The 11043-nt window shown below is 39.2% G+C and overlaps 1 protein-coding gene across 1 annotated transcript; it reads right to left on the bottom strand.

Annotated features, from left to right (window-relative positions):
• Positions 1-3429: 3429 nt before the first annotated feature.
• Positions 3430-4329, bottom strand: LOC142154761 (olfactory receptor 11L1-like). Its single transcript, XM_075210975.1, has one exon. It carries the CDS (start codon positions 4327-4329, stop codon positions 3430-3432), a length of 900 nt encoding a protein of 299 aa, XP_075067076.1.
• Between the last annotated feature and the right edge of the window lie 6714 nt (positions 4330-11043).

An 11043-nucleotide genomic window follows, 5' to 3' on the forward strand; every position in this document is an offset into this window, starting at 1 on the left:
TCATTTGCTGGTATTTATATTTAAACAATCTTGATTATTGTGGTTATAGATGTAGAAAAGGTGACTTAAAGTATTAAAAGTTGATTTATTTTTATTTTATATATTGGTGCTTTTGGCTTTTTTAACTATTTGGCATAAATATGGATATTTTTAACCAAGAGAATTAATAATGACTTATAAATTAATAGGTCATATTATGTTCTTGCATATATATTGCCACAAAAGGAACAAATAGAGAGAAAAATCCCCTACCACACTGCTATAACCAGCAAAGGAGCTGCTACTTCTGCATGTACATAAAAATATAGAATAATCAGTTGCACACATTTGCAAATGTATGGTAAGTCACCCACCACATCACGGCACTTCTGCTAATAGGGTGGTCTTAAATCTAAACAGTGAGAGTCCCTTTTTTGGGCCATACATATATCATACTTGCCAAAATTTGTTTTTCTTCTTCCGGGAGATGCCGGCTGGGACGTGGGTGTGCAGGGGGCGGGGCGCCAAAATCGCGCCATTTTGGCCCCGCCCCCGTGATGTAATGACGCAAATCGCGTCATTTTACAGCGGGGGCGGGGCTAAACGCCGCGATTCTGGGTGAATCGCAGCGTTTAAAGCGAATTCTGCCCACTTCACTAGGAAGTGGGCAGATCAGGGAGATTGCCACACTCTCCTGGGAGTCCGGGAGACTCTCGCAAAATGCGGGAGTCTCCCGGACGTTCCGGGAGAGTTGGCAAGTATGACATATATGTACTTTTAAATTGAGAGCTAACTTACCAAGGGGTACCCCAAACTCCTACACATGGCAATACAGCAACAGCATTCTCCATTAGTTACTGATGCCAAACATGTCTCTCAAACAAACAAAACAAAAGTGGAAGTTGCTCAATCAATATATAGGTTCATAGCACATTTTTGAAAGGAGGGATTATCCAAAAAAGGAACAAATACAGAGAAAAATCACCTAGCCCACTGCTATAACCAGCAAAGACACTGCTATTTGAGCTTGTACATAAAAATGCAAAATTCTCAGTTGCCCACATTTGCAAATGTATGGTAAGCAACCCACCATGTCACAGTGATTATGCTAATAGGGCGGTCCTAACTCTAAACAGTGCCAGATAATATTTAACAAATATATGTTGTTTTGGAGGATAAAGTAATTTCCATGCCTCTAGTTGGATCATGCACAGTGCCATTTATTAACAACCTGGTATAAGTTGGTGGCAAGTTGATATGGAGGAAAGTTTGAGGCTGTTCAGATGGTAAAAGATTTTTAGACCTCAGGTTGTATTATATATGGTGTTGTTTGCAAAGTCTTTAGCTGTTGCAGCTTAGCATGGGTTGCAGGCAAGACTTTGTTTTTTGTGAGTCTTTTTTCATGTTTAGAACCACACTGTGTGCTCTCAACTTGGTTGCTGGAGATTTTATTAAAGAGCCATTCATGCAGTTGCACCTGATGGGATGTGTTAATAGGCGTATAGATCATCTTAAAAGTGCAATATATTAAAAGAAAATGTGAGTTTTCAGTTTTATTACTTTTTACAATTCTTATCCAATTAATGGTTACGATCGCATTAAATACATTAGATTTCTGGGTAATTTTACACATATTGCAACATATAATATATTGTTCTAATTAGTATGTGAACACTGCTTAACAATATTGAAAGTGACTCGCAATAAATTTTACATTTTGATTTGATGTTTTAATGACATGGTATTTTCACAGACTTGAGGGAAATTCCAGCATATATATTTCTGTGCATACAAGGAATGTATTCACATGTTTCACTTTGTTCTATTAGAGTAGACACTATTTAAGTGTGCAAGCAATCACAAACCTCATACCTTGAAAAAGAACCGCATAGGGTTGAAATGCATTGGATATAGAGGTACTTATACACAGATACAAATTTCTTCTTTTACCTAGCATCACTTTATTTAGTGTGGTCTTGCAGCAATATACGGGACCCAGTGTACATCTTTGCTGTGAATGACAAAACATGTGAATACATCCTTGGAAATGTGTAATTAAACTTGTAACATCATTGAAGGGTTTGTTTTTTATTTATTGTTGTTTGTACGTTGTGATGGAAAAATCTTTTATTAATAAAACGATAATGCACTATGACAAGCGGTCTTGTCTCTCTCTCTTTATTCCGAGATCTTACTCCAACTGAACAAATTAGCTTTCTGTGATCAACAAAAGAATACAGACTGCTATAAGGATTCGACTATATGAACTGTGCTGGAAGAGAATCATTGCTTGTGTGAATAGAACATCATGGAAACTATATATAGCTACTCACTCTCAATCTCTCCCTGAATGCGGTTTTATGTCATCAAAAGTGTACGTACACTATATAAGGGATAGTGTGACGGATCAACATTGTTAAACTGCCTGTTCATTTAAAAGACATTGTTTTAAGTGATATGAATTGTTAAATCTTAAATTTCTGATTTTCTTTATGTGATCTAAGTGGGTGTACCTACATATTCTATTTATTGTTTGTATGTATACATAGGAGCACTTCAATTAGTTATCATTTATAAAAAGTTTGGTTTCCAAATTAGCCTGAATTTAAAATGAAGTGAAGTCCAAATCATCTGCTGCACAAATCAACAGAAGCGCAAAGGACCTGGTGCCCAAATGAATTGGAATATAAATGGAGACTTTAAAATATTTAAACTAAAGATTTGTAGCTTAATGAAACATAGACCCTATTACATTTTTTGAGAAAAAGTATAAACAAATACCCAGGAATAAAATTAGTTAAACATCAACAAGATTATTTATTATGTTTATTATATTATGATTATTTAGAATGTTTATTAGAATGTAGTCTTTTAGAGATTTGAGTGTTATTATTATTATTATTATTATTATTAATAATAATTTTTATTTGTAAGGCGCCACAAAGTGTCCACAGCGTCGTACAGGAACAAACAGTAAGACAGTACAGGGTTAACATTACGTTACAATAAACAAGTAGCACTATTACTCAGGTAGTTCAACGCACAGCTAATAAGAAACGGTGGGGGAAAGTCAGCACAGCACGGAATATGTGCCCAAGAGTGTGGGTGCAGCTAACAGGTTAAGAGCTACTGAAAGGTGCATAGAAAAGCAGGGGTGGAGTCAGTGGGCTCAAGAAGGAGGTGGGCAGATTTAAAAGTGGTGGAAACAGGAAGAGAGAGGACCCTTCTCCCAGGAGCTTACAATCTAAAGGAGTGTTGTGCTTAAAATATGTTTACTTTTACCATTGTGAGATACTAGTAATAGCGTAATTAAATATGATCTCAATTTAAATTGAATGTACTGTAAGAAATCCACGGTGCAAACTAGAGCTGACTGTGTAATTTATTTGGGGATTCAGTCTATTGAAAAGAAAATTGTTGACCCTTATTTATTGAAAGCTCTTATTTGTTTCATGTCTCGCATAAAAGCCTTCGAATACCTATTCTGATCTCTCTATTCCTTATACTATATATCACAGGGTTGAGGAAAGGAGTGACCACGGTGTATAAAAGCGACATAATCTTGTTGGATTCACTTGAGTAGTATCGTGCTGGCACCACATAGACACTAATGAGTGTTCCATAGTATGTACATACAACGGCCAAGTGGGAACTACATGTGGAAAATGCTTTCTTTCTTCCGGTGGATGAAGAGATCTTGAGTATAGTGAGAATAATACACACATAAGATCCTATAACAAACATAAATGGAAATAGTGTCACTGTAGAAGAGAATATAAAAGTCTCAATCTTAACAACATTAGTGTCTGAGCAAGAAAGTTCTACAATGGGAGCAAAATCGCAGAAAAAATGATCAATGACTTTGGGTCCACAAAAATTTAACTGACAAACCAGAATTAGTGTTATTAACATGCTAGCAAAGCCGCATATCCATGAGCACAGAACTATCTCCCTGCAAAACTCTAAACTCATTACAGAGATATAATGTAGTGGCTTGCAAATAGCCAAGTAGCGATCATATGACATGGATGCAAAAAGGAAACACTCTGTCGCTCCTAAAGATCCACACACATAAAATTGTGCCAGGCAGCCAGTGAGATACATGGCAGCTCCGTTTTCCCATAGCACATGTAAAAAGACAGGAATAAGATTGTTAGTGAATAGAATTTCTGATAATGATAGACTACAGAGCAAAATATACATTGGAGAGTGAAGACGAGTTTCAGATGCAACCACAGAAATAACCAGAAAATTCCCTGTTAGTATAATAATGTATATTATTAGGAAAAATGTAAAGAGATATACCCTTGTCTCTTCCAGATTTTGTAGCCCCATTATCCAAACTTCCATAATCCTCGTATAGTTTTTTTCAAGCATATTCTTTTGAAAGATAGTAGCATGACATATAAATATGAAAGAGTTAATTATGCATTGTGAATAATGAAGTATAAGGTATTGCACAGAATAGACTGTATATGACATATAGGTTATTCAACATTTATCATGCCATTTCCCATTGCCTAAAAGAAGAACATCCTGGACTGCTTTACATAAAAACAGTTTATATTTTTATATGTGAGAGGTTTTTAATGTGTATTTAAGACCTGTTTTGACTTCTGAAGGCTAATTAGAGGCACTCTAATTGGTTTTATTAAAATGTTTACAATATACACTAAATTCCCTCTGTAAATTCTCCATGGACGTTTGATATCTTATCTTCTAAATTTAGCACCATAATTATTCCCTTAACTTTTAGAACAATGTATTATAAGAACTTGTATGTGAGTTGTTACAGTGATAGAAAAGTTTTAGCGAAATAAGTTTTTTTTTCCTTTTTGTATATAGGAAACCTGACTGAGAACAAAAACATAGGCTTCTAGCACTGACCTGACTCTGGGATAAAAATAAATTCCACTCTCAGTGAATAAAAATATTAGGGGTGTGCACCGGCCACTTTTGGTGTTTTTTGGTTTTGGGTTTTGGGTTCTGATTAGCTTGAGGTTTTGGGTTCTGATTTGCTTTGCCAAAACACCCCACGAAAGGTTTTGGTTCTGATTTTTTTTAAAAAAGCATAAAAAGGTGCTAAAATCCATATTTTTTTTTTTTCACTCCTACACTATTATTAACCTCAATAACATTCATTTCCACTAATTTCCAGTCTATTCTGAACACCTCAAACCTCACAATATTGTTTTTAGTCCAAAAGGTTGCACAGAGGTAGCTGGATGTCTAAGCTAAGCGACACAAGTGGGCGGCACAAACACGTGGCCCATCTAGGAGTGGCACTGCAGTGGCAGACAGGATGGCAGTTTGCAAGAGTTTGCTAGAGGTGCAAGATGGAATTGTCCTTGGGCCCTCCCACCCACCCTGATGTTGTTGAAATAGGACATTCGCACTTTAACAAACCAATCAGGAACAGTGAACGTAGTTTAATCTCTGGTACTAATATTTTTGGACTGCAGGAACAGTGAACGTAGTTTAATCTCTGGTACTAATATTTCTGGACTGCAGGAACAGTGAACGTAGTTTAATCTCTGGTACTAATATTTCTGGACTACAGGACTATCTCTGATCGAGATGGTGGAGGAAATTGACGAGGAGGGTGTTGCTGGTGTGGAAACAACAGGACCACGGGATTTAGGTGTCCCTGGATTGCTGACGGTCCTAGCCACAGGTCCTGAACTAAACACTGAATTATGAAGGTTCTTCAGGTGACGTATAATGGAGGATGTCCCTAGGTGGCCAAGATCCTAACCCCTGCTTATTTGAGCTTTACATAAGGTACATATGGATATACATTTGTTGTCCGGATTGGGATAGAAATAATTCCAGACCGAAGAGGTGGATTCCTTGGTCTTCTGGCCAGGCATGACGATGGGCTTTTTCTTCCCATGGAAAACAACTGTTTCCCCCCCTGGTGCCTCATTTAAGATAACCACATCAGCATCCTCCTCGTCAAGTTCCTCCTCAGTGCCAGCTACATCAATATCCTCCTCCCGGTTTACAATATTGACACCTTCATTAGCCAAATCTGTAACTGGACTGTGGGTGATCCTTCCAGCATATGCAGAGGGCGTGCTGCAAATGGTGGAAGGAGCAACCTCTTCCCGTACAGTGATGGGAAGGTCAGGCTTCGCAACCACCAACACCCTTGGACTCGCCTTGGGGATTTGTGATGCCATCTCTTTAGAAGGCAGAGTTGTTTGCTGTGTTGTTGATGACAGCTTAACTCTCTTACATTTTTTAGAGGGGGGAGGAGGAGGGCTTAGATCCTTGGGTGAAGCTGAACCACTAGTCATGAACACGGGCCAAGGCCTAAGCCGTTCCTTGCCACTACGTGTCGTAAATGGCATAATGGCAAGTTTACGTTTCTCCTCAGATGATTTCAATTTTCTTTTTTTGCTAATTTTAGTGAACTTTGGCTTTTTGGATTTTACATGCCCTCTACTAGGAGATTGGGCATCGCCCTTGGCAGACGACGTTGATGGCATTTCATCATCTATGTCATGACTAGTGGCAGCAGCTTCAGCATTAGGAGGAAGTGGTTCTTGATCTTTCCCTACTTTATCCTCCAAATTTTTGTACTCCATTATAGTTTAATCTCTGGTACTAATATTTCTGGACTGCAGGAACAGTGAACGTAGTTTAATCTCTGGTACTAATATTTCTGGAGTGCAGGAACAGTGAACGTATTTATATATTGCAGTACTAATATTTCTGGACTGCAGGAACAGTGAACGTAGTAAAATATTGCAGTACTAATATTTCTTGACTGCAGGAACAGTGAACGTAGTAAAATATTGTAGTACTAATATTTCTTGACTGCAGGAACAGTGAACATAGTAAAATATTGCAGTAATAATATTTCTTGACTGCAGGAACAGTGAACGTATTTCTATATATTGCAGTACTAATATTTCTGGACTGCAGGAACAGTGAACGTAGTAAAATATTGCAGTACTAATATTTCTTGACTGCAGGAACAGTGATTGTATTTATATATTGCAGTACTAATATTTTTTGACTGCAGGAACAGTGAACGTATTTTAATATTTTGCAGTAGAAATTTTTATAGACTTTTTTTATAATTTTTTTATATATTTTTTTAATTATTTTTGTATACTTTTTTTATAATTTTTTAAATTATTTTTGTGTAATTTTTTTATAATTTTTTTTGAATTTTTTTAAAACTTTTTAATAATTTTTAAATAACAATGGCCTTAGCAGAACAGAGCACAGGACACAGCACCACTAGACTCAGCAGGACAGAGCACTGGACAAAGCACCACTGGACTCAGCAGGACAGAGCACTGGACAAAGCACCACTGGACTGATCAGCAGGACAGCACAGGACTAAGTAAAACCACTTGATTAAGCAGGACAGAGTGACAGGACACAGGAGCACCAAACTGCAACCTCCCACTTCAATGATCTGAGCCGACTGAAGATGCCGGCCGCGAGCGGGGAATTTATGCAATCCGAGTCTTGTGAGATCCGACGCGAGACTTGGACGTCATAGCCTCGTTTTCAGTTCTTTTGGCCGCCGGAAGTACCCGAACAGTGCTCGGATCCCGTCGGATTCGCACTGTTCGGGTGGGCTCGGATTAGCGCAATCCGAGCCCGCTCATCTCTAATTTATATATTGCAGTACTAATAGTTTTTGACTGCAGGAACAGTGAACGTATTTATATATTGCAGTACTAATATTTCTTGACTGCAGGAACCGTGAACGTATTTTTATATATTGCAGTACTAATATTTCTTGACTGTAGGAACAGTGAACGTATTTTTATATATTGCAGTAGAAATTTTTTTATACTTTTTTTAGAATTTTTTTATATTTTTTTTAATTAGTTTTGTATACTTTTTTTTAGAATTTTTTTAAATTATTTTTGTATAATTTTTTTTGTATGTTTTTTTTGTATTTTTTTATAACTTTTTAATAATTTTAAAACAACAATGGCCTTAGCAGAACAGAGCACAGGACACAGCACCACTGGACTCAGCAGGACAGAGCACAGGACACAGCACCACTGGACTCAGCAGGACAGAGCACTGGACAAATAACCACTGGACTGATCAGCAGGACAGAGCACAGGACCAAGTAACCACTGGATATTAAGCAGGACAGAGTGACAGGACACAGGACGGAGCTCCACTAAAACTACAACCTCCCTCTTCAATGATCTGAGCCCGACTGAAGATGCCGGCCGCGAGCGGGGAATTTATGCAATCCGAGTCTTGCGAGATCCGACGCGAGACTTGGACGTCAGAGCCACACTTTCATTTTTTTTGGGCGCCGGAAATACCCGAACAGTGCTCGGATCCCGTCGGATCTGCGCTGTTCGGGTGGGCTCAGATTAGCGCAATCCGAGCCCGCTCATCTCTAAAAATATCAATGAAAGATCAATCTCAAATTACATATACTCCTGTATGATAATGAACTATCAAAATTTCTAAATTACAAATAATGAAGGATTCATAAAGGTAGCAAGTTCCACAGTTTCCTAACAATACTATCTTTTGTTAGGCCACGTTTTTAAGCTGTTTCAAAGTAGTTTTTATGATATTTTTCATTTTTTTTTATATCAATCATATATATATATTTTCCCTACTACAATTTAAGTGGATGACATTTTGAAAATAAGGGGAAGGTTGGGGGTAAATTGTATGTTTTTATTATCCTGGATCCAAGCGGTGCAAAACAGGCTCTGGTTGATAGAATTTGGGATGGAATTATTATACACCAATTCAGTTGTTAGTAATAATTGTACCCAGTTGTCTTATTGACAATTGCCAAAACTTTGCTGCAAATGTTGTTCTAAAGCAGGCCTGTCCAACCTGCGGCCCTCCAGATTTTGTGAAACTACAAGTCCCAGCATGCCCTTCCAGCTATCAACTGGTTGTCTACTGGCAAAGCATGCTGGGGCTTAGTTTCACAACACCTGGAGGGCCGCAGGTTGGATAGGCCTTTTCTAAAGTGTGATTTACTTGTTCTGTCTGCCCATTCGAATGAGGGTGGTAGTCAGATGATAGCTGAAGGGTGGTACCAAAGATCTACAAAGATTACAGAAGGCCGTCCATAACTTTGCAGTTAATTGGACTCCACAGTCAGAGATGATGTCCTGTGGATATCAGGGCATTTGGTAGATTTCTTTAGTAATGTGTGGGATATTTGTAAAATATATTATGTAGTCTGTAAAATGTGCCAGTTTAGAAAAACAATTCACAACAACAATGATAGTGTCATGTCCCGGAAATAACTCAGTACTAAAGTCATTTTGAGATGGAACACCGGTACCCAGAGGGAAGTGGTTGTAACAGGCAAGCTACACATTGTCTTAAAAGTTTTAATTTAGACATAGGTTGGACAGGACTGCCAAGAGGAATTCAGGGCCCCGGTACAACAAATTCATGGGGCCCCCCTATAGTTGAGTAATCAAAAAGGAGTGTGGTCACACAATTGGGGGCGTGGCAATGCGTCATTGGGGCATGGCTAGCACATCAAAATCACTAGGTCCTGAATTCACCGGAGTGTGACATTTGTCCAAGCACTCCTGACTTTCAGGACATCTAGCACCCTTGTGTAGTATAGGAAGAATGCAGTGTGTACAGAAAGAGTTCAGTCTTGGCCTGCGCCCACTGGGCTCACCAAACATTGGCATTGTCCCTACTAGAATCACAACATTTCACACCCTATGCTGCTCTGTCCTACCTGTTCTTCTAACTTTCACCACCTGTGGCTGCTGGTTTCTTTAGTTGTGGCTTGTCCGGATCCTGGAATGATGGAGGACCTATTTGGAAAAAAAATGGCTACATTTAGAAAATTACAGCTAGCCTCGGCGTTAAATCAATAGCACCCACGATTAATAATTAGGCCTTTCTCCAGCCCCTACATTAAAATAATAGTATTCACATTTAATAAATAAACCTATTTCCCTTCCTGCAAACAGCCCCAGCAATACCTATTTCACGCAACCATCACTGCCATTAAATAATTCATAGTCACATTTATTAAATAGACCTCATTCTCCCCAAACTCAACCAAACATTCAGTAGCCCCCAAACCACCTCATCTTAAATTAATAGTCCCCACTATTAAATTGCTTCACCATCACCCTACAAACAAAATAGCACCCATTAATTAGCCACCACCTACCTCACACTCACTATATTGCAACAAGCCCCCTGTGCCGTCACACACGCATTACTGTGCCCCTTCATCACAACTACACTGTGCCCCCTTATGCTCACACTGCACCCTCCATGCTGCTTTCCCTCCTTCTTTTTCCCTCTGTGCCTCTCTCCCCCTTTTATTTATTCCGCTGTGCCTCTCTCCCTTTTTTTTCCTCCTCTGTGCCTCTCTCCCTTTTTTTCCTCCTCTGTGCCTCTCTCCCTTATTTTTCCTCCTTTGTGCCTCTCTCCCTTTTTTATCTCCTCTGTGCCTCTCTCCCTTTTTTTTCCTCCTCTGTGCCTCTCTCCCTTTTTTCCCTCCTCTGTGCCTCTCTCCCTTTTTTTCCTCCTCTGTGCCTCTCTCCCTTATTTTTCCTCCTCTGTGCCTCTCTCCCTTATTTTTCCAAAGCTGTGCATCTCCCTTATTTTTCCTGCTCTGTGCCTCTCTCCCTTATTTTTTCCTCCTCTGTGCCTCTCTCCCCTTTCTTTATAGTACTGTCCCTTTCTGTGTACCCCCTTGCCTCTCTGTTTCTTTGCTTACCTTTTCTTAGCTTCTTTCTTTTCTCTTCTTCTCTTCTGTCTTCTCTTCTTTGCTGTGTCTGGCTGCGGCGCTCCTCACTGACTGACGGGCGTGACGTCACGCCCGGCAGTCAGTGTGAATGGAAAAGAGAAGAGAGGTGGGACGCGGCGCCGCGATCACGTGAGTTTGGGTTTTTGTTTTTTTTCATCCAGCTCCCCCAACCAACGAAGCCCGCAACCAACCCCCCCCCCCACCCCCCTCGCGAAAAAAAAAAAAGAAAGAAAAGATTGAAAAAGAAAAAATGAAAAAAAAAAATAAAAGAAAAAATTGAAGTTAGCAGCGAGGGCCCGGCCCGGGCTCCCTGGCATGGC

The sequence above is a fragment of the Mixophyes fleayi genome, chromosome 1, assembly GCF_038048845.1.
Source record: "Mixophyes fleayi isolate aMixFle1 chromosome 1, aMixFle1.hap1, whole genome shotgun sequence".
NCBI lineage: Eukaryota > Metazoa > Chordata > Amphibia > Anura > Limnodynastidae > Mixophyes > Mixophyes fleayi.